This window comes from Heloderma suspectum, chromosome 6, assembly GCF_057233095.1.
Source record: "Heloderma suspectum isolate Gila_16-S chromosome 6, 16-S_ref, whole genome shotgun sequence".
In the NCBI taxonomy this organism is placed as follows: domain Eukaryota; kingdom Metazoa; phylum Chordata; class Lepidosauria; order Squamata; family Helodermatidae; genus Heloderma; species Heloderma suspectum.
This window is the reverse complement of record NC_139463.1, coordinates 89,592,457-89,617,088: the sequence shown is the minus strand read 5'-3', so window position 1 is coordinate 89,617,088 and position 24,632 is coordinate 89,592,457. Positions and strand designations below refer to the sequence as shown.

The following is a 24,632-nucleotide window of genomic DNA, read 5'->3' as shown; positions in this document are numbered from 1 at the left end:
GCTTCTGTCATGCTGCTTCACTGCTGGCATGTGTGGTATAAAACCCATTGTGCCTCTTGGCTCTGGGTTCAGAGAAGCTGTGTTGTAAGTACTCAGTAAGTCTCCTTGTAAGCAAACCTGGATCTGGCTTATCATTATCTTGGCACCTCCAAACCTTAGCAGCCCACGGCCAGGGCATACAGGCTTCCAGAAACCGAGAAATCTTATGGCCATCTAGACACTGCCTAGAACCCATTGGGTTGCACCCTTACTCAGTTTTAATGTCCTTTGAGTGGATGATTCTAATTTCCCTGTTGTATGTTTTAGATTTCCCTGTTCTTCTTGAATACACCAGTATTGGTTTCAAGGGCCTTGTCTATGGTCTCTGGCTTCCTTAGCTTTGTGGGTGTCACATTTTTTCTGCACCCAGAGTTCAATGTCATATGATTCTGCATATGTGTATTCAGTTGACATGTATGTAATATGCATGTATATCTGTTACTAGGTACACATTTTACGGGGTTGGGCAGAAGGCTATCAAGCTCAGCTAGTGCCTTCCAACTGCAGATTGGCCAGTGATGAAAAGAGAGCCAATCAGGAATAAAATGGGGAATAAAATGTCACCAGGGGCCAATCTACACTTACAGGTTTTTCGCTTCCAATGAGGTTTCACCGCCCGTCTTTCACACTACGCAGTACCTGCTTCGAATTGGAACCGGAATTTCCCGCTTCCGTGCTACAGCTTTCAATGCCCTGATATCCCAGTATTTCCCCTTAATGTGCTCTGATTTTCTGTCTTCGCTACTGTATCTGGTCAAAGTCCCCTCCCTTGCCTGTCCATATATGACAGTGTTTGTATTTCCCTCCTGTTCAATCACAGCTCTCGACGGCCCATGTCATCTTCCGACTACTGGTCGTATAGCTTCCTCAGCACTCAGTCACTCAATGTTTCCTCAGCAACAAGCAAAGGGCTGGATGTGAGCATGCTTGTCTGATCCCAGGCAGTAGTTGGATGGCCCACCACCTGGGAATCAGGCTTCCTGCACTGAGCAGGGGGTTGTTCTATCCCTTCAAATGAGACTAAGTTTTACCCCCTTCTATCCCCCACTTTGGCTTTTTTAAAAAAAATTAAAGCATTATCTTCGAAGAATCATGGCTTCTCTGTGATTCCCCCCCCCCCAATAAGGCATGATCCTTGAAGATTCAAAAATTTGAAGCAGGAAGCCTGATTCCCAGGCAGTCGCCCATCCAACACATGGCCAAATTTATATATCTTGTCTTGTCTTATATTATATTAATTATATTATACTGATGTGAGTATGTTTATGCACTTCCAAGGAGCTTTGTCATAAGACACAAGATTCTTGTTACACTGCAGTAGTGTCTGTGTTTTTTGGTCCTCTAATAGAGGGAATCCCCTTGTCTCCTAACTCAAGCGTTTTCCCCCATCCCCTTGTAGTAAAGTGCCTGGCTTCTAAAAGGTTCTCCACCAATTTCTGGTGAATTTAATCCCAAATGTTTTACCATGTAAGATGAAAATTAGATCACTTTGTGTTAAGCCAGACCCAATCTGCCTGCTACTCCAGTTGCTCCCAAGCCCTTTCAATAGCTTTGCAGGTTAAACTATGCAGTTTTTGAGCTGCCATTTTGTGAGCAGCCTCTATTCTGTGACAGCTTTAGAAGCTATTATCCCTAGCATACCATACAGAACCTTTAACATATTTTGCAGGACAACCACTATTTCCCAGGGCTACAACTGAGAACCATTTCATGGTGGGGTATCAAGGCCAGTCTGCCCAGGCTTCGGGAATGCATGGTCTGGCTCTTTTCCTCACTGGCCTACAGTTGTTTAAACCAATGTTTCATAAGAACTGACATTAATAAAACTGTAGACAGTTTCACAGCAACATAGTGTACATCTCTTACTAACAATCCACAATTCCCCACGTTGTGAGTCTGGGGTCAAAAATACTGGTTATATGAAACAATATGACCAATATTCTCTGTGTCTAAGTAGGCTGAGCAGGAAGCCGGCTGATATTCCCCTTGCTCTGGACAAAGAGAGGTTGGATGCACCAGGTCTTTGGCCCCTGCTGCTGCTTCCCCTGTTCTCCTCCTCTAGGTGTCACAACAGTGCCAGCACAGGGAAAGCACATTTTCTCCCCTGTAATTATCAGCATGTAACTGTCCTCCTCACTAAGCCCCAAGGGATATCTAGAGGTTTCAAGAAAAAATAACAACAACACTGGAATATTTTATAAAGCCATCCTTATAAAAGCTGGGCCAAAGGGCCAGAACCAATGTCCCACAGAGGGCTGATATTATTATGCGATGTCTGCACTGCAGACTGGGATTCCTATAGAGATAAAATACTAATAGTACTTTGCAATATCTGCAACTACTAGGACCATCTCTACTAGGACCAGAGAGCTTCAGCTATGGGGCGGTATAGAAATATATCATTATCATCATCATCATCTCCTTTCCAAAGGCTTTTTCCATTTCTCAGTATTGTTTGGTGCATCAGTACAGGAAGGGATCAAAAATTCCACAGAGATATACACCTGCATGATGTATACACATATACACCTGCGTAACAACCCCCCCTCAACATTCTGACATTTAAAACTGGGGAATTGGTGTAGTTCTCCTCTTATAAAAATATAGCAGTTTTTCAGTAGGGTCAGCTCCAGTTCAAGGCAGGTTACATACAGGCAATTCTGAGACGTCAAATTCTCTTGAGAACAACAGAGAACTATGTGTCAAGTTGGGAACTTCAGCCCTCCAAATGTTCATGTCATTGGTATGGTTGCTAGGGCTGCTCCCTCATTTTATGTGCAAGACAGATTCTGTTCATTGCAGCATGAAGACTCCTTCACATAAATGCAGAGCGAGTGACCATATCACTAGTCGGCATGAGTTTTATCAGCGGGGAGACCTTGTCATTGGAGAGATTGCTTCTACGTTCTCTTTCTTCTACCCCTCTATACCTTTCAGTGAAAAGCCATCTTCAGCATTCATGAGGCAACTAATGTAAGGACATCTGTATGTAAGGAATCTGATGTAATGTATGAAGGGCTTCCACACAGGAAATAAATGCAAACTGTGGTGCCATAATATGTATCTAAAAATTAGGATTCCTTGCTCTCTGCACTTGCTTTCTGCTTATGCATAATTGTATAAGGGGACTAAAGGGGCAGCGGTGGCTTAGTGGTTAAGATGCTGAACTGCAGACCGGAAGGTCGGCAGGCCAGCAGTTCGAGACCCGAGTGCTGCGTGATGGAGTGAGCTGTCTTCAGTCCCAACTTCTGCCAACCTAGCAGTTCGAAAGCAAGCAATTGCAAGTAGATAAATAGGTACCGCTCTGGCGGGAAAGGTAACAGCGTTCCGTGCACCTCGGTGTTCAGTCATGGCAGCCACATGACCACAGAAGTGTCTTCAGACAGCGCTGGCTCTTTGGCTTAGAAATGGAGATGAGCACCACACCCTAGAGTCGGACACGAGTGGTTGGGGACACTTTTTACTTTTTATAAGGGGACTATGATACTGGCAATTTTATTTTTGATCCATTTCCTAATTATGCCAAAGACGGAAAGTGCCTTTTGCACTGCAGATGCACACTGGGTCGACATTTTCATCAGGCTGTCCACCACAACCCCAAGGTCTCTTTCTCTGTCAGTCACTGTTAGCTTAGATCCCATCAGCTGATTTATGAAGTTGGGATTTTTTGCCCCTACATAAATCACTTTACAGTTCCTTACACTGAAACACAGTTGATATTTTGATATCCATTCTTTGGGATGTCTTCTGTGAACAGCTGAACCCAAGGCTGATGGGTTGTTACATTGCGATGTACATGAACAGGTTCTTGTCAAGGAACTAAGTGGTAATCTGTTAACTGTGGATCTTTATTGGAATTGTAAAGGCTTATAGGCGATTACTGGAATTACTGAAGTAAGAGATTTTACTGTGAGTTGTGTCTTGGCTCTGGGAATACAGGTTCCAGCAGCCTTGATGCTATTAGTAATATGCTCCTCAAAATGCTCTTTTGCATCTCTTATTATCTGCTTGCAACTCCTTTGCACAAGGTTGTGCTCCCTTTTACTCTCCTCATTTGGCCAAGGCTTTCATTTTCTGAAGGAAGCATTCTTTTCTTTAAGAACTTCCTAGACATTGCTCATTAACCATGCTGTTGACCTCTTGGACTTCGTGTTACATTTCTAAATGATTTCCTGGCCTGTGGTATACATTCTAGCTGAGCTTCTATTATTCTGGTTTCAAGTAACCTCCAAGTAGTTTGTAGGTATTTAACCCTCTTGACACCCTTTTCAACTTCCTTTATACCAGTTCTCTCATTTTAGAGAAGTTTTCTCTTTTAATTCAGATGTGACTATGTTGGAATTCCTTGGCAATTTTCCACTTAAATATGTATGAAATCTAGCCTCCATTCTCCTTTGTGTGCTGTGTGTGAGTGCTAAAAAAAGGTAAAGGTGTCCCCAACCAGTCATGTCCGACTCTAGGTGCTAACTGGATGTATTTCAAAGTCATCTGATTAGAGTTCCGTAACCTTCCCTGTTACAATAGGGAATCATATCAGTAGAAAGGATTGTGGCTCAGACCCCTTTTGCACCCCCTGCTTCTCTCCTCATGATCTACCTGAACAGACAATCAACATTTGCAGTGAACAAACGTGAAGCTGACCCGCTCGTAAAGAAACAGGGGGCAAGAGCACAAAGCACTCAAAAAATAGAGTGAATTATATGTGTATGCTGGATAAACCCCTTCGCCCTTCTAGCTACAGTGACTATGCATTGGGAACTGGCCTGATCATACCATTTGCATTGGGATAAATCCTCCTTTCACCTCTTCTTCTCCCTGCTCTCTACATTCACCTCCAGCCCTTTCATATTCCTTCACAAATGTTTTAGTAACTTCTGCTTACCTAATCCCATCCTTCTAACTCCACAAACCCTTCCTTCTGCTGGCTGAACACTCTACACATATCCACAGCCTAGTTTTAAGTCTGGAGCCAGTCTCCATGAGAACTCAGCTAACCTCCACAGGATCCAAGTTTTCATTAATAGCTTAACGGGTTTATTTTTCTGGTGTCTAAATTGCAATTGTGCTACAACAGTATTTCCCCAAAAGTAATGTGTTTGTTTTAATACTTATTTGTGTTAGTTAAAGAGACACACCATTGTTTTCAGATCTGAGTTACCCCTCTTTGCGAAAGACATTCTATTGCCAATGTTAAGAAGTTCCTTTTTATGAATGTGACATTAAGAATATGAGCAAGTTTGTACACATATTTAGAAGGAGCACATCCAGTAACACCATCATGAGTTCTATGCATTGCTAGCCTTATCTTCCATAAATTACTTCAATCCTGTTTGAAGTAGGGATGTACGAAACTCACTTACCTTTTTGCAGCTTGGATTCGCGTTGGGGGGAGGCGCTCCATCCCTCCCCCCGGAATCCTTCCTGGGCTGGCTCCGCTCTGCAGCAACTCCACGGAGCCGTCAGCCAGGGCCATCCACAGCCGGAGTTCACTACACTATTTGCGTTCCCCTTTTGTTCGCTGTAATAGCCTATGTAAACATTTACATAGGCTAAAACGGCTAAAAATAGGGAACGCAAATGGCAGCTGCAGTAGCCGCTGCCATTTGCGTACGCTGTTTTTTTTGGGGGGGGGCTTGCCGTGATAGGTTACGTAAATACTTACGTAGCCTATCACGGCCACCGCAGGGACACAAAAGGCATTCCTGCATTATCCGTGATAGGCTACGTAAGTATTTACATAGCCTATCACGGCTATGATGAAGAAGCGAATGGCAGCAGGTAAGTGCTCCATTTTGCACACCTTTCGTGGGTTGGGGGGAGGGGGCTTCGTTCTGCCATGGATTTCAGGGGGCCCGAATGCACTGGCATTCAGCCTTACCGAGATCCGTGGTGGAATTCTCTGACATCCCTTGTTTAAAGCCTACTACGTTTGTGGCCAGTTCTAATCTGTATGATAGGACTGTTCCTTGGATAATGTACATGAGGCAAATTAGTTCTGAAATGCTCACTGTCATTTATATGGTATTAAAGCAGCTGGCCAATCAACTCCTTTCTTGGGTGGATTGTTAGTTAATACCTTAGGATGTCTGGCTGATGTTTCCTCAATGGGAGGTAATGCTTAGGAGATGAATGTCAGGGTCTTTGTGGGTTTTTTGTTTCTTTTACTGAGAAATCGATCAGAGCTTGGGGAAAGTGACACCTCTGTAACTAACATAAGGGAGACAGACATTAGATGACTGTTTAAAAAATGTCAGACCGGAGCAGAGAACTGTGAGGTGGCTGAAGGATGCCACTTCTCTCCCGGAGGCCCTGGTATGTGGTGGCTGAATTTCTACTTTCAAGAAATCCATTGTCACCTCCGCTTATGTCCCAGCCAACTGTTTATTGTAAATCAAAAGTTTTCTTTTAAAAACATGCCATAAGTCCCCAGCGCTTTCTGATCCATAGGAAAGCAAGAACAGGTAGCACTACATAGAAATCTTCTGTGTGGGGAAAGTATAATCATATCTGTTTTCTTAAATGTTCAAAGGACTTAATATCTACCATTTCCACATGACATTGGCTATGTATTCTTTGATAGGAATACATAAATTGTGAAAGCAGTTTAATAAATCAGTTTTGACTTTGTTTTCAGGGGTTATGCCAGGGACTGTGTTATTACGAAAGACTTCCAGGAGCAGCAGAGAGCTAAAATACTGCCATGCAGTATTGAATACTGCTCTACACATAATTCAAGAGAGCAACCAATGCCCCATCAGAGCTAATCATGGCTATAACAAACTGTCTAAAATGCTGCAGCTATTGGTATTATTTTATTACATGGTACGTAACTTTCATTGCAGTGTGATGCCGAAGAACTACCAGCATATTTTAGCCTTGGTATTTGCTCTAAAGGAGATCAATGAAAATCCCACAGTCTTCCCTAATGTCACCTTGGGGTTTCGCATCTATGAGAGCTACTACAACCCACAGATTACTTATATGGGCACGCTTGGTCTGCTTTCTACACTGCATCAATTCCACCCAAACTACAAATGTGACGTGCAGAACAATTTGATAGCCATCGTTGGGGGAATTTACTCTCTCATTTCACTTGAGATTGCCACAATCTTGGAGACTTACAAGATTCCACAGGTAGGTTTGCAGACATGAGTTGGCTTCTTCAGCCCATAATGTCAGGAAGAACAGGCTTTGATATTTGAATTTTGGCCCTTTACCCCCGACATTTTTTTCTCATTTAGAAAGGTTTTCTCTAGTGGTTTTTATCACTACTGCTCAGGAACCTAGTTACTGAGTTCCTTTTAGCTTTAGAGGGTTTATTCTGGTGGCAAAACTTTTTTTTTATTAGAAGATGAAGTATTCCCTAATGGTGAGGTCCATTGTGAACATTATTAAGAACTGTGGGAATAAGTTTCATTTTTTTAAAAAAAAAATTCTCAGTGTAGTTTTTTCTTCTTTTAAGAAACATAGGTTGGATAACCCACACATTGTTCCATTCCATGTGTTGAAAATAATGGAATAACTTACATTAGCCTTCCAAAACCTTGAGCCCTCCAGATGTTTTCGACTTCAACAACCGCCAGGATCTGCCAGCATGGCCAATCATCAGGCATGCTGGGAGTTGTATTCCAAGACTTCTGGGTAGCAGCAGGTTGGGGAAGTTTGATATGCAGTGTCACTGTCATGTATAGGCTTTAGAGCTACATTAATTGACTGCTACAGCATCTAATTCAGGGGTCTGCCAAACCTGGGGGCACATTTGATCTCTGCAAAACTGTCCTGGGTACCACCTTAAAATGGCTGCCTAAGACCTGGCTAGTCAAAAAAGACAAGTAAACTTCCACAAATACCCAGTACAAGGTGAGATCTGAGCCCCAACACAAAAAACACTTCCTTTGAACCCAAAGTTTTCTGTGCCAACAGAAGTGCCTCACCCCGCGCCCGGCTTGCCTGGCTGCGGGGCGGGGGGGTGGATGCGAGTGGGGGGGTGAGGACAGGACAAAGGCGAAGGCCATATATATATTTATAGAAACACATCCCAAAAATCTTTTCAACACACAAATAATTGAATCAATATGATTCTATAAATGGTGCTCTATCAATAAAACGTTTAAAAATCCCTGAACATTCAACTAGCATGTCAGCAATGAAGGTTTAGATGAGCCACTTCTTGAAACACCTTGTTGTTCAGTTGTTCAGTCATGTCTGACTCTTCATGACCCCATGGACCATATAGCACCCCAGGCCTTCCTGTCCTGCGCTCTCCCCCGGAGCATAATCAAGTCCATATTCATTGCATCAGTGATGCTATCTAGCCATCTCTTCTTCTGCCGTCCCCTTCTCCTTTTGCTACAGAGGTGATCTTGGAGCCCTAGAAAATAAAATCTGTCACTGCTTCCATTTCTTCCCCTTCTATATGCCAGGAAGTGATGGGGCCAGATGCCATAATCTTCATTTTTTCAATGCTGAGTTTCAAACCAGCTTTTGCACTCTCCTCTTTCACCCTCAACAAGAGGCTCATTAGATCTTCACTTTCTGCCATTACGGTGGTATCATCTGCATATCTGAGGTTGTTGATAATTCTCCCGGCAATCTTAGTTCCGACCTGTGATTCTTCCAACCCCGCGTTTCTCATGATGTACTCTGCATATAAGTTAAATAAGCAGGGCAACAATATGCAGCCTTGTCGTACTCCTTTCCCAATTTTGAACCAATCGGTTGTTCCATGTCTGGTTCTTACTGTTGCTTCTTGACCCTCGTACAGGTCTCTCAGGAGACAGGTAAGGTGGTCTGGTACTTCCATCACTTTAAGAATTTGCCACAGTTTCTTGTGACCCACACAATTAAAGGGTTTAGCATAGTCAATGAAGCAGAAATAGATGTTTTTCTGGAATTCTCTTGCTTTCTCCATGATGCAGCGAATGTTGCCGATTTGATCTCTAGTTCCTCTGCCTCTTCGAAACCCAGCTTGTACTTCCGGTAGTTCTCGGTTCACATACTGCTGAAGCCTAGCTTGTAGGATTTTGAGCATCACCTTGCTGGCATGTGAAATGAGTGCAATTGTGCAGTAGTTTGAACACTCTTTGGTGTTGCCCTTCTTTGGAATTGGAATGTAAACTGACCTTTTCCAGTCTTGTGGCCACTGTGGAGTGTTCCAAATTTGTTGGCATATTCAATGCAACACTTTAACAGCATAATCTTTTAGGATTTTAAATAGCTCAAATGGAATACTGTCATCTCTGCTAGCTTTGTTGTTAGTAATGCTTCCTAAGGCCCACTTGACTTTACTCTCTAGGATGTCCGGCTCAAGTTCAGTGACCACACTATCATGGCTATCAGGGACATTAAGATCTTCCCTGTATAGTTCTTCTGTGTATTCTTTCCACCTCTTCTTAATCTTATCTGCTACTGTTAGGTCCCTGCCTTCTTGGTCCTTTATCATGCCCGTCTTTGCACAAAACCTTCCCTTGATAGCTCCGATCTTCTCAAAGAGATCTCTAGTCTTTCCCATTCTGTTGTTTTCCTCGATTTCTTTGCATTGTTCATTTAAGAAGGCCTTCTTGTCTCTCCTTGCTATTCTCTGGAACTCTGCATTCAGTTGGATATATCTTCCCCTTTCTCCCTTGCTTTTCACTTCCCTTCTTTCCTCAGCTATTTGTAAAGCCTCCTCAGACAGCCACTTGGCTTTCTTGCATTTCTTTTTCTTTGGGATGGATTGAGTTGCTGCCTCCTGAACAATGTTACGGACCTCTGTCCATAGTTCCTCAGGCACTCTGTCTATCAGGTCTAATCCCTGAAATCTATTCCTCACCTCCACTGTATATTCATAAGGGATAGGATTTAGGTCATACCTGAATGGTTTTCCCTACATTCTTCAATTTAAGCCAATAATTTTGCAAGAAGCAGCTCATGATCTGAGCCACAGTCAGCTCCAGGTGTTGTTTTGACTGACTGTATAGAGCTTCTCCATCTTTGGCTGCAAAGGACATAATCAATCTGATTTCGATATTGACCATCTGGTGATGTCCATTTGTAGAGTCGCTTCTTGTGCTGTTGGAAAAGAGTGTTTGCTATGATCAGCGTGTTCTCTTGGCAAAACTCTATTAGCCTTTGTCCTGCTTCATTTTGTACACCAAGGCCATGCCTGCCTGTTATCCCGGTGATTTCTTGACTTCCTACTTTAGCATAGGGATGTACGAAAGGGACTTACCTTGTCCCGCAGTTTATTTCGCGGTGGGGGGGGCGTTTAGCTTCTCCCCCCGAAGTTCATGCGAGGGGGGTGTGTCTTCCCACCTCGCCCGGCCGAAATTCAGGATGGGGAGAAGCGCCCTGTCTCCCTGGCCATGAACTTCAAAAGAAAAGTAAAAAAAGTAAACAAAAAAGCCCCGTGATAGGCTACGTGACGATTAACGTAGCCTATCACAGCTGACTTTACAAATCTAGCCGTGATAGGCTACGTTAATCATCACGTAGCCTATCACAGGGGCATTTTGGTTTTTTTTTTACTTTTCTTGTAATGGCGGAGCAGCAGCCGGTCAAAAGACCGGCTGCCACCCCCGCCCCTGACGAAGATCTGCCGAACCGCTGCCGGGACCCGCTGCCAGAAGCAACATTCGTAAAAGGTAAGTCCCATCCTGGGGGGGGGGGTGGCGGGGGGGAATTTCTCCCTGAACAACCTTCAGAGGACCGAATGCGTTGGCGCTCAGCCCCCCGAAGTTTCGGGGAGAAATTCTCCCCCATCCCTACTTTAGCATTCCAATCCCCTGTGATGAAGAGGAAATCTTTTTTTGTGTTAGTTTTAGAAGGTGTTGTAGGTCTTCATAGAACCGATCCACCGCAGCTTCTTCGGCCTCAGGGGTTGGGGCATAGACTTGAATTACTATGATGTTGAATGGTTTGCCTTGGATTTGTACTGAGATCATTCTGTCATTTTTGAGATTGTACCCCATTACTGCTTTCCCCACCCTTTTGTTGACTGTGAGTGCTACTCCATTTCTTCTAAGGGATTCTTGCCCACAGTAGTAGATATGATGGTCACCTGAATTAAGTTCGCCCATGCCTGTCCATTTTAGTTCGCTGATTCCCAAGATGTCGATGTTCAATCTTGCCATCTCATGTTTGACCACTTCCAGCTTACCTTGATTCATTGATCTTACATTCCAGGTTCCTACACAATATTGTTCTTTACAGCATTGGATTTTCTTGTCATCACCAGACACATCCTCAGCTGAGTGTCCTTTCAGCTTTGGCCCAGCCGCTTCACTCTTTCTGGTGCTACTTGGAAATTCCCTCTGCTCTTCCCCAGTAGTGTATTGGACACCTTCCAACCTGAGGGGCTCATCTTCCGGTGTCATATATTTTAGCCTTGTGATAGGTTCCATTGGGTTTTCTTGGCAGGAATACTGGAGTGAGTTGCCATGTCCTTCTCCAGTGGACCACATTTTGTCAGAACTCTCTGCCGTGACCTGTCTGTCTTGGGTGGCCCTGCATGGCATAGCTTATGGCTTCACTGAGTTATGCAAGGCCCTTCGCCACAACAAGGCAGTGATCCATGAAGGGGTCTCTAAACATCTACATTTATGTAAAATCTCACCTGCGGCTTTTGAGTTCTAGACCATATTTATCCATTTAGGAATCTTACCCAATCAGGTTTTTGCTAATACTGATTTCATTTGCACATAAAACTCACATACAGATGTTATTCAATTCATAAAATATCTCTGCATTGTATTTCAGCTCACAACTGGACATTTTCCCCAGCACGGAGTGACAAAGCACTATCTCATACTTTATATCTGATGGTCCCAAATGATGCTCATCAGTAATAAGCTTCTGTTGTTGTTGTTGTTGTTGTTGTTCAGTCATTAAGTCATGTTCGACTCTTCGTGACCCCATGGACCATAGCACGCCAGGCCTTCCTGTCTTCCACTCTCTCCCTGAGTGTGCTCAAGTTCATATTCATTGCATCGGTGATGCTACCTAGCCATCCCATCCTCTGCTGTCCCCTTCTCCTTTTGCCTTCAATCTTTCCCAGCATCAGGGTCTTTTCCATGGAGTTTTCTCTTCATGTTAGCTGGCCAAAATTTTTGAGCTTCAGTTTCAGTATCTGTCCTTCCAATGAGCACTCAGGGTTGATTTCCTTTAGGATTGACTGATTTGACCTCCTTGCAGTCCAGGGCACTCGTAAGAGTCTTCTCCAGCAACACAGTTCAAAAGCATCAATTCTTCGGTGGTCAGTCTTCCTTATAGTCCAATCTCACAGCCATACATTACTACTTGGAAAATCATAGCTTTGATTAGATGGACCTTTGTCAGCAAGGTGATGTCTCTGCTTCTTACTATGCTGTCTAGGTTTGCCATAGCTTTCCTCCCAACGAGGAAGCATCTTTTAATTTCATGGCTACAGTCACCGTCTGCAGTGATCTTGGAGCCCAAGAAAGTAAAATCTGTCACTGCTTCCATTCCTTCCCCTTCTATATACCAGGAAGTGATGGGACCAGATGCCATGATCTTCTTTTTTTAATGTTCAGTTTCAAACCAGCTTTTCCACTCTCCACTTTAACCCTCAAGAAGAGGCTCTTTAGATCCTCTTCGCTTACTGCCATTAGGGTGGTATTGTCTGCATATCTGAGGTTGCTGATAATTCTCCCAGCATTCTTAATTCCGACCTGTGATTCATCCAGCCCAGCATTTCTCATCATGTAAATAAGCTCCTGTACCACCTACATTTATGTAAAAACTCACCTGCAGCTAGGGATGGCGGAGAAATCTGCCATGGACCCCAATGAAGCTAGATTCCTTAGAATCCGGCCCCCGGAGTCCATGGCAGAATGGACTGCCCCCCCACCCCGCAAAGCCCAGTCTTGATGGACCATACCTGGAGCTGGCTGGTCCAGGTCTGTCCTCTTCCTTCTGCAGCCGGCTGCTGCTGGGCTGCGGCTGCAAATGGCGTCCAGCGTAGGGGACACCATTGGCATCCCTGCCCTTGGCCATGAGTGGCTATGTAAATATTTACGTACCCTATCACGGCAAAGAGCAGGGACACAAATGGCATAGCAGATGCCCTTTGTGTCCCCGCTCTTTATGTGTTAGGCTACATAAATATTTACGTAGCCAATCACAGCCAAGGGCAGGGACGCAAACGATGTCCCCTATGCTGGACACCATTTGCAGATGCAGCCTGACAACGGACAGAAGTCTGGCTGCCGGTAGCCCCTGCCGGCAGCTCTGTGGGCTCACCATGGTGTGGATCACCTCCCCCACAGCAGACCCCAGAGCAGAACGGTAAGTGTGTAGTAACTTTTGAGTTCTAGATGATATTTATCCATGTAGGAATCTTACCCGATCAGGTTTTTGCTAAAACTGATTGCATGTGCACATACAACTCAGGAGGTTGGAGAATTCCACCATGGACTCCAGTGAGGCCAGATTCTTGAGTCCGGCACCCCAGATTCCATGGCGGAATGGGGCAATCCCCCTGACCCTGTGGAATCCCCCCCGGATGGAGCCTACCTGGGGGCAGCGGCAGCGGCGGTGGCGGCGGCTCGGGCTCTGGGTGGTCTTCTGGCCGCTGCCGGGCTGTGGCCGCAAATGGCAGCCCCTACACCAGCCGCCATTTGCATCCCTGTCTTTTGCCATGATAGGCTATGTAAATATATACGTAGCCTATCACGGCTATGGCAGGGATGCAAATGGCGGCCGCTGCGAGTCACTGCAGAGCGGAGCCGGCCAGGGAAGATTCTGGGAAGGAGGACGGAGCACCTCCCCCCCACTGTGGATGGCCCCAGCAGAACAAGGTAAGTGTTTTGTACACCACTACATACAACTCACATACAGATGTTATTCAATTCATAAAATATCTCTGCATTTTATTTCAGCTCACAACTGGACCTTTTTCCCCAGCCTGGGGTGACAAAGCACTATCTCGTACTTTATATCAGATGGTCCCAAACGATGCTCATCAGTACATTGGGCTCGTCCAGTTACTTGTGCATTTCAACTGGACATGGATTGGGCTCTTTACTATGGATAATATGCATGCAGAATGGCGTTTGCAAAAGTTACTGCCAATGCTTTCACAAGGAGGCATCTGTGTTACCTTTATAGAAAAATTGACAACCTTTGGAAAACGTGGTGGAAAGGCATGGTCATCGCATAGTGAATTGGAAGGACATTCAGCTTTCGTGGAAAGCAAAGCCAATGTATTTCTTGCTGATACTGCAACTCCACTTATAATTATAATAAGCTTGTTCATTCAGAGATCAGTCCTAGATTCACCATTAAGTAAGTTATGGATTATGACAACATATTGGGATTTCACAGCAAGCACCACTTTAATGGCTCACGATATACAATCCTTGCATGGTATGCTATCCTTTGCAGTCCACTCAAAGGACCCATTAGGATTCAGGCAATTTCTTCAGAGTGTAAATCCTTCCTGGGCAAAAAAAGATGACTTCATCAAGGTATTCTGGGAGAAGGCCTTTAACTGTTCATTGAAACAATCCCATGAGAATAGAGGGCTGAAGAAAGACTGCAGTGAGGACGAGAAACTGGAGAGCCTTCCTGGAACTTTCTTTGAAATGAGTATGACTGGTCACAGCTACAATGTTTACAATGCTGCCCTTGCTGTAGCACATGCTTTATATTCCATGTATGTATCAAGATCCAAACACAAATTATGGGAGTCTGGAAGAAAGCTGGTGCCCTGGAATGAGGTGGCATGGCAGGTATTTCCAATCAAAGCTACATCTTTTCTTTGTTTGGATAGGGAGGTGGCTGTGTAGAGGGTAAGCTGGTACCAGTGCTAGCTGTATTATGTCCTCTTTACATTAAAAGCTGCAGAAGTTACACATGAAGCTCTTCCCAGCTTCTCAATGGAGCATTTCGTAAAGTCATGCATACGAGTTATTAGGTTTAAGGTTAAGGTTAATAGATATCACTTTGCTCGTTGTCTCCACCTCCTTTTCCTTTTCTATAGAATCCCGTTCAGTAACTTATTTTTCTCTAGAGGGTCACATTAAGACAAAATTGCATGAGGGACATACCATAATTCCCAGTTACCCAACATGATCTGCCACAAATTTCTATTTCTACCTGCTTAGGAAATGCGGCAGACAACTCTTCCCAAGGGAAAGATTTTGCATCCATCTAGCTACAATAAAGCAGTGAGGAAGCAAGACCCTGACTGATGTAAAATAATCTCAACCTTCCTAGGATAGGTCAATGTGATCACAAAAATACTTTGTTGTCCATTTGTGTGTTTTTATCTTTGAATTTAGCTCCATCCTTTTCTGAGGGGCATCTCATTCAACAACAGTGCAGGGGAGGCAGTAGAGTTTGATGAAAATGGAGAAGCAATCACAGGATTCGATGTTACAAACTGGATAATTTTCCCAAATCAATCCTTCCTGAGAGTTAAAGTGGGAATGTTCAATCCAGCAGCTCCTCCTGAAAAAAAGTTAACAGTCCATGATAAAAGCATCGTGTGGCCTAGGACGTTCAAGCAGGTGAGACACAAGGATCTTGCCAGATGTAGCACAACTTGATTGTTTTAAAATACTTTACACCACCTTTCGTGTCCAACCTAACCAGGCTGTGTACAATAAAAGAAACACAATATAAATCAAAGAGTCACGGGAGTGCCTTTTTAATTGAAGGTGAGTCATGCATAGGGATGGTGGAGAATTTCTCCCTGAAACTTCGGGGGGCCGAGTGCCAACGTGTTTGGCCCCCCAAACAAGTTTCGGGGAGAAATTCTCCTCACCCCCCCCGCCCCCCGCAGCCCCCCGGGACGGGACGTACCTTTGGCAAATGTCCCTCCCGGCGGCGGGTCCGGCCGGCGGTTCGTCGGGTCTTCGGCCGGGGCGGGAGCGGCAGCCGGTCTTTCGACCGGCTGCCGCCGCCATTCCAATAAAAGAAAAAAAAACGCCCCCGTGATAGGCTACGTGACGATTAATGTAGCCTATCATGGCTAGATTTGCAAAGTCAGCTGTGATAGGCTACGTAAATCGTCACGTAGCCTATCACGGGTGACTTTGTAGTTTTCTTTACAAAATGTACCATAATATCTCTGGGTAGACCTCTTGTTTTTGCATATGTCAAATTCAGTCTGTAAGCTCGATCTATTTCCATTTCCATGGTTTTCTCTTCTTTACTCAAAAAGGCTGCTATAGTCTTTACCAATTCCATTCTGAGGTCAGGGTCTGTGCTGCCATAAATTTCTGCGACCCCTCTAAAACATAACAAACATTCCTTGTCTTTAAGCTCAAACCAAGCTAAGGCATCCTGCTCACGTTCTAACTCTGTAGTTACAATTTCTGCATTATTTTCCAGTACTTCCACTCTTTGTCATTATTTTAAATTCTTCTGTTCTTTGATTTAATGCATCATCTAATTTCTTAAATTCTTGTCTCAGTTCTTCCTTCATGTCTTTAATCTCCTCCTTTACTTCCAATACTTGTTTTTCCATCCATTTTTCTATACGTTGTTCAAAGGTGCTCATCCTTTGTTCTATACCTTGCTCAAAAGTGCCCATCCTTTGTTGTATGCATAGTTCCAAAGCCTCCATCTTTTTGCTTATAGCATCTATAGTATTTTGTGTTTGTTCATCCAAGGCCAGTTTTTGTATATCTTGCTTCTGCTCAGGTACCTCTTCCTTGCTTATAGATGTTGCTTTCACCAATAATTTCATAGCTCCCATCAGAGTCTCTTTTAGAGAGCCTTTCCTGGATTTAGTATTTCTACTTAGTTGTTCTGTAGGCATCTCCCAGGTATTCGCTCTACTATGAGTTTTTCTGATATCCTTTGCTGGTTTATCCAAATTCATAGCCCTCAATCAATTATCTTCTTCATTACTTCCTTTATAAAGTAATCTATCTGGATATCCAGTAAGTTATTGATCTTCCAATGCCAAAAGAGATCTCTCTCAGTATCAAAAGGAGAAAAAGGGATAAAAATAAACAAGAACATGAAAAGAAGAAAGATTTTTCATAAGCTGCTGATTTTTTAACATCCAACAGGTGTCAGTAATACTCCTTCTTTACTAAATTTCACTAAATCAGCCCACAAGTTGATCTTATTCCAGCCTATTCCAGGCTTTCTGTCAAAGATTTATTTATTTTGACTTTGTCGCTTTCTCAAGGTCATGCAGAAGATAGAAGCAACTGGACATAGCTTTCAGCCATATAAATTCAAACATTAAACCCTTCAAACAATGATTTAAAGAAATAGGAAGTTAATTAGACTGTAATAGTTATTAAAAAATACAAACAGTTTTAGTACTCTTTCTTTTTTCTTCTTTTGAAAGGACCTCTTGAGCTAAATTCACTTTGTAAAAGTCTGCAACTCCTTGATTTTAATTCAGGTTAGATTTCTACAACTGCCATACTTCTGCTTTTTTCTGTGTAAGGGGTGCTTGCTGGTAGCTTAAATTTCCAAATGGTATCTAAGACTGGAGCACGCCCATCCTCTTAATTAATTAAGAGTTTCAAAACAGCATTTCAGTAGGTGTTTATCTCCTGCATCTGACCTTAGTTTTCAGCCCCTTTGCATCCTCCACAAAGGCAGCTGTTCTTCTAAGATTTCATCCAGATGGTACTGCAGGCTTCCCCTTTATTTTCCAGGGGGAAAAAAAGGTTTCTCAACCTTTTCACAGCTGTTTGAAAGAAGCGACTTGCAGAGCCCCGCAAGTCACTGCCAGGATGACATGGCTCCTTACCGGAAGTCTCGACAGTCATGAAACCATAATGATCAAAACATCTTTTTCTCAGTGCTGTCCATTCTCCACTGATGTTTCTGATTAGGTGCTGCCCATTTCTGTGTGTAATGACAACTGCCATCCTGGCCACATCAGGAAAAAGAAGGAAGGGGAGCCATTTTGCTGCTATGATTGTGCCCCGTGTCCTCAAGGGGAAATTTCTAATCAGACCGGTAGGAATCATGGTTCTTCATAGATGTCAAACATACTGCATCTCATACCATATCCAGCAAAACCAGTGTAATAAAAATGTACATGGCCTTTGGTCTGGAAGGAGTAAGAAAATGTTACTAATCCTTGAATATCTGGCTATAGGAAGAGGTCTTGTTATGCAAGAATGCAGACCTCTCTTTTACATTCAGGCCTAGGTATGCTTGAATATCTGGCTGTAGGAAGAGGTCTTGTTATGCAAGAATGCAGACCTTTCTTTTACATTCAGGCCTAGGTATGCTTGGTCACACATTTTGACACTAGTCTAAACATTGGATTGATGGTTTCTTTCAGTTGGAAATGTGCTTCATACATAAAGAAAAGAAGGAAGATATATACAGCCAGCTACTGACAAAGAACACAGTGCTGTGTCATCAAGTAACAGTGCAGACTCTTTGGGAGTCCAGTAATTCAATGTTTCTTGCATAATACAAAATAAAAAGAAACCACTCCATATGCAAAGCTAGGAGCCAGGGGGAAGGATTATAGTGTCCATGTAAAACTTTGCTATATAGACGTATAGATGGATAGACAACAGGCAGAAAGACAAATCATCACCTTTACCTTCCAATTCCCTGGCTTGTTTGAGTTTGACCCAAAATGAGATAGCCTTAATTCTGGTGTTAACCTGGCAAAATTAATGGGGCCAGAATGACCAGACATATTCCTTAATAGTAAGAGGCAAATTTTCCAAGCACACCTTCTGTCAAGGAATTTGAACAACAATCCCCCAGGAGGGCTTGGAGATGGTTAGAGAAGATGACTCATCCTTATTCGCCCCCTCAGCAAGGCAGGGGCAAGCTAGGTGTGAGTGGGAAACAGCAGAAGAACTTCGGGAAGACAAAAGATTAGGGATGGACGAAAGGGACTTACCTGGTCCCGCAGCTTGCTTTGTGGTGGGGTGGAGGCGCTTCGGTTCTCCCCCCGAAGTTCAGGCGAGGGGGGGAGGCGCCCTGCCTCGCCTGGCTGAAATTCAGGCTGGGGGGGAGGCGCCCCATCCCTCGTTGCTGAAATTCAGGCCGGGGAGGAGCGCCCCGTCTACCCGGCCGCAAAAAAAAAAGTAAAGTAAAAAAACACACACACCCATGGTAAGCTACGTAACGATTTACGTATCACGGCTAGATTTCCAAAGTCAGCTGTGATAGGCTATGTAAATCGTCACGTAGCCTATCATGGGTGACTTTGGAAAAAAAAAAAGCACGTACGCAAATGGTGGCACCCATGGGGCACCACCATTTGCGTTCCTTAGTTTGGCACGTCTAGTCTACGTAAAGATTTACGTAGACTACGGCGAAAATAAGGGAACGCTATTTGCGTTGCCCTTATTTTCGCCGTAGTCTATGTACATCTTTATGTAGACTAGACGTGCCAAACTAAGGAACGCAAATGGCGGCACCCCATGGGTGCCGCCATTTGCGTACGTGCTTTTTTTTTTTTTCCAAAGTCACCCGTGATAGCCTATGTGACGATTTACGTAGCCTATCACGGCTGACTTTGGAAATCTAGCCGTGATAGGCTATGTAAATCATTACATAGCCTATCATGGCTGTGTTTTGTTTTGTTTTATACTTTCCTTTTTTATTTTGCAATGGCGGCGGCGGCAGCCGGTCAGAAGACCGGCCGCCGCCCCTGCCCCCGCCGAACCACCGCTGGGACCCGCCGCCAAGAGGGACATTCGCACGAGGTAAGTCCCATCCCGGGGGGAGCGGGGGGACGGCGGGGAATTTCACCACCAATTTCAGGGGGCCGAATGTGTTGGCATTCGGCCTCCCAGAGATTCGTGGAGAAATTCTCTGCCATCCCTACAAAGATACAGAATGGGAATGAGAGTGAAGTGACCTATAAACTCTGAAGCACTGGGGGATAGTATCTCCCTCTCTGGAGATCTGATGTGGGAAAGGCAGGGCTGCTATTGGAGTGTTTTCTTTCACCTCTATTCAGTCTATGTATTTGTAAATTACATTCAACTATTTCAAAATGCCATAAGCCTCCCACGCCATAAGCCTCCACCTTCTAAAAGAAATCAAACCCAGGTAAGCACAACACCCAAAACCAGCAGTACCATCAGGCTCAGTAGGACTCCTGCCTCAGTTGGCAGGTTGGAAAGGGTGGTGAAATGAACATCCCTACCCCACACACACATTGCCTTCCCACCTCAGCTTCCAGCCACCACTGCCATCCTGCTTTGCAGTTGAGTTCCTGCTCATGTTTGCTGGGGATTGCATTTTTGGAGGGTTCAAAATGATGGGAGCCTCCTGCTGTGTCTGGCACTCTAGAATCTAGCAGGAGTGAAGATTCTACAATAGGATGCTGCTGCTGGAACCAAGTAAGCTGAGCGGGAAGGGGAGAAGGATGTCATGAGTGATTGTTGGGAAAAACAGGGGCAGGGGTGGGTGTAGCAGTGTGATGGGGGATAGTCTTTGCTTGCCTACATCAGGCAGTGGCATTGCAGTTGGAGAGAGAGAGAGAGAGGGCTGCTTCACACAGGGCTTTTATCCTGCAATTGTGATTGCTCCTTCACAGAAGCTTGCAGGCTCTTTACATGACACCATGATCATCCAAGGCGTTTCCTGCAATAAAGGCCATTTGTTCTGTTTTTAAATAGATCACAGGTAATGAGCTATCAAATTACCCTGTTGTGTTCTGCTTGAGTTCCCTCTGTAAAAAAAGAAGATATGGCAAGAAAAGGAGTGAGATCAATGAAAGATAATGGAAGACTCAGATATGGGGAGAAGGAGGGGAAAGGGGTGGGGAGAAGGAAGCACGTGAAAAAGGGAGTCAAAGTGATCCAGAATTTAAAATGGAAGCAGAAAGCCCCATTTTAAATGCAGGATTTTACGCTGGTAAAGAGATGCCAAGTGAGAGAGAGAGAGAGAGAGAGAGAGCAACACCAGTTGCTGGGGAACATGGGGGGGGTGCTGTTGCACTCATGTCCTGCTTGTGGACTTCTTATTCGGGCATCTGGTTGGCCATTGTGGGAACAGAATGCTGGAATAGATGGACCCTTGGTCCAATGCAGCATGGCTCTTATGTTCTTAAGTGTGTGTGTGTGTGTGTGTGTGTGTGTATGAGAGAGAGAGAGAGAGAGAGAGAGAGAGAGAGAGAGAGAGAGAGAGTGAGCAGCTTCCCGGTGAGCTTGTGGTTCACAGGTGAGATTTAAACACAGACGTCTTGGCTCAAAGTTCATGCATTACCATAATACATCAGGAAGCACCATGTTCTCTCTCATATCGGAGGCATATTTATTTTATATATATATTTGGTTTCCATACATGGATTAAGGCAGATGTATTTGGGCAATGCTATCTGATAGGGATAGAATATATGAATAATTCAAGAAGAGTTATTTTAAAGGCCTCTACCACCTTCTCAGATTGCATCTGCTCTCTATCTCTTATTAAAAAGTACTTCTTTTTCTTTCCAGATATGGATTCCTGTATTGATTGTTCAGAAGATCACTATTCAAACTTAGAGCAGGATCAATGCATTCCCAAGGTTATAAGCTATCTCTCCTATGAGGAACCTTTGGGGATTTCATTGTCTTTCTCTGCTGTTGCTTTTGCTGTGATCACAGCTTTGATACTTGGAAACTTTGTGAAGCACCAGGACACTCCCATAGTCAAAGCCAACAACCGGAGCCTCACCTACATCCTGCTCATCTCCCTCCTTTGCTGCTTCCTCTGCTCCTTGCTGTTCATCGGACAGCCAGAGAAGATAACTTGCCTTCTCCGGCAAACAGCTTTTGGCATTGTCTTCTCAGTTGCTCTTTCTGCTCTTTTGGCAAAAACCATCACTGTGGTTCTGGCATTCATGGCTACCAAACCAGGATCCAAGATGAGGAAATGGGTAGGGAAAAGGGTGGCAAATTTGATAGTCATTTCCTGCTCCTCTATTCAAACAGGAATTTGCTTGATTTGGCTAAGTACATTTCCTCCATTCCCAGATATGGACATGCATTCACTGACTGGGGAAATTGTAGCAGAATGCAATGAAGGTTCAGTCACCATGTTCTACTCTGTTCTGGGCTACATGAGTGTTCTGGCTATTGTCTGCTTCACAGTAGCTTTTCCAGCCAGGAAGTTGCCAGACAGTTTCAATGAGGCCAAATTTATCACTTTCAGCATGTTGGTCTTTTGCAGCGTTTGGCTCTCCTTTGTTCCTGCCTATCTGAGTACCAAGGGGAAATACCTGGTGGCCGTCGAGATCTTCTCTATCCTAACCTCCAGTGCTGGCTTACTGGCTTGCATCTTTTTCCCTAAATGCTACATCATAGTGTTCAGGCCCTACCAGAACATCAGGGAGCAAATAACAAGGACAAAAAACTAACAAGGAATGCCAGAAATGGTTTCCTTTTTCCAAAATGTGTGAATAATTGGTCTGAATTGCTTATGAATAACAAATTGTGGTCCTACTTCACCCCTGAACAGGGCCTATTATATTGAAAAATGTGGGATCTGATCTATGCAAATTAGTTGCATGTTTTTCCTTCTGAGTGTATCAGAATTCCTACCTAGCAACAATCAGCTTGAGGCCATTGCTGGTGACTACAGACCTGTTGTACCTTTGGTCTTTATACTGCGCAAGAAGTTGGGTATACATACTCTGACTAAACTTGAAATCTATCTGTATTTGACATTTATTTGAGACAAAGGCTTGGTTTGCACAAAATGGCTAACTGTGGTTTAAACAACCCATAGTTAATCAGGGCCATACCAGAGCAAGAGAGTGTTGTGCTTTCTATACAGTTGCCACTTCTCCTTTGCATCCAGTTTCTTAAAAAACATGGAATGCCCCATCCATTAGTTGCTTGATGCAACCTCAGTAGTAAAAGAGGGGGATTTGCATCAAACTCTAAACCACACCCCATTTTCAAAGGTGACAGTTGCACCACCCCCTGTTAAGAAAGGAAGTCCTGCCCTAGCTGGAAGTCTGCCGTATGTGATCAGTTGACCTGGTCATATGACCTTCATGGTCACCTGATGGGGGTCACGTGACCCCTCTATGAATTCGCCATACCGCTGTGGAAAAATCGGAATTGGTTTTAGAGCCCTAGGGTGTTCGGGTGAGGAGATGGGTGAGCAGAGCCTTTTCCAAGCCATGCCCAGATTGGCACGGCGGGGTCATGTAACCCCTCTCTGAACTCATTATGCCACTGCGGGCTGCTAGGATTTGGTTTTAGAGCCCTAGGGCATACAGGTGCGGAAATGGCTTGCAGGGCTTTTTCCAAGCTGCTCCTGGATTTGCCCGGCGGGGTCATCTGACCCCTCTATGAACTCACCTTGCTATCACAGACCAATAAGAAGAGGTCTTAGAGCCTGTCCCTGTAACGTCACACCCCACAACCCCCCTGACCAATAGAGATAGACTTGCCCCCAGAAAAACAGCCTTTTTTCTTGCCCAGGCATGTTTTCTACACAGACAACATGGAATGGCTAAAGAACATGGAGTGGCCAAGAGTGACTGGGGGACCTTCAGGTTTTACTCATCCCCCAGTACCCTTGTGCATTCAGCCCAGAAAGATGGAAACTGCACCTATGACACCCAGAGTCATAAACATTAAACCAAGGAAGGGAGCTGTATTTCCCATGGGACAAAGAACTTTTCCTGAAACTGAGTTACATGCTGATTTGAGTATGGATAGCACTGAGGTGAAGCCTGTTGATGACATGGATGGGTGCTTATGAAAATAGCCACCTTGCCTTTAGAGAAAATGGAGCTGGGGGATCCTGACACAGACTGGTCTACTTGCCGCACAGCCCTTGAGGATCTGGAAGAGGAGATGGAAGTTGTGGCAGAGAAAGGATGCATGCTGGTAAGTGTTTATTTCTTAGATTTGTTCTTAATAGTATTTAGGGAGCAATTGCAGGGGCGGTACATGCTGCTGACTCTAAGCTTTTCATTGTGTTACACAGGAACATGGAATGTGTGATGATATTGAGAACCTGAACATTGAGAGTTCACCGAAAGTCAACATTTCCTGCCTGTCATGTATTTCCCGAGACATTTATGTAGAAAGATAATGCTTTTGGTGGTGATTGTTTCTTTTGCACCAATAAAAATGCTTTGTAGTAACCCTATGTGTCCATTCTTGTGTTAACCTACAAAATGTCAGAGCACGAAGAAATCCTAAAGAAGATTTATTATACCCCTGGTGATGTTGGGAGTTTGGGTGGAGTGAACACCTTATTTCAGGAGGCAAAGAAACAGAGCAAAATGCTGGTCAGAAGAGAGGTTACAAGTGGCTCTCAGATCAGGAGGCTTACACACTGCATAAACCAGCCAGGATCCATTTTAAATGAAATAGGACCATAGTGTCTGAAGTGGATGCACAATATCAAGCCAATTTAGTCAACATGAAGCGATTTTCTCAATACAACAATGGTTACAAATATATTTTAACGGTGACAGACATTCTATTTAAATACGCCTGGGCTTGCACTCTAAAAGGCAAAATGGGCAGGGAGGTGTCTGGAGTTTTTAAAGTGGTTTTCACATAAGACAGAAGACATCCTATCAAAATACAGATGGACAAAGGAACGGAGTTCCTAAACAAGGATGTGGGTCGTCTATTAAAACAACACAGGGTACACCACTTCATTTCCAATAGCAAGTTCAAAGCTGGGGT

General features: G+C 44.2%; 1 protein-coding gene and 1 pseudogene across 1 annotated transcript; both read left to right on the top strand.

The window, feature by feature from the left end:
- The first annotated feature begins 17,852 nt into the window (after nucleotides 1-17,852).
- LOC146341771 (vomeronasal type-2 receptor 26-like) lies at nucleotides 17,853-22,333 on the top strand. The gene is made up of 2 exons (XM_084808407.1): nucleotides 17,853-17,970; nucleotides 21,432-22,333. The coding sequence occupies exon 2, from the start codon at nucleotides 21,434-21,436 to the stop codon at nucleotides 22,331-22,333; it is 900 nt and encodes a 299-aa protein (XP_084664533.1). The 5' UTR covers nucleotides 17,853-17,970; nucleotides 21,432-21,433.
- Nucleotides 22,334-23,717: 1,384 nt separating this feature from the next.
- The window catches only part of LOC146341770 (vomeronasal type-2 receptor 26-like), a 35,987-nt pseudogene continuing 35,072 nt past the window's right edge, over nucleotides 23,718-24,632 (top strand).

Coding starts and splice junctions, on each gene's coding strand:
- LOC146341771 (XM_084808407.1), top strand. CDS start 21,434: ATGGATTCCTGTATTGATTGTTCAGAAGATCACTATTCAAACTTAGAG.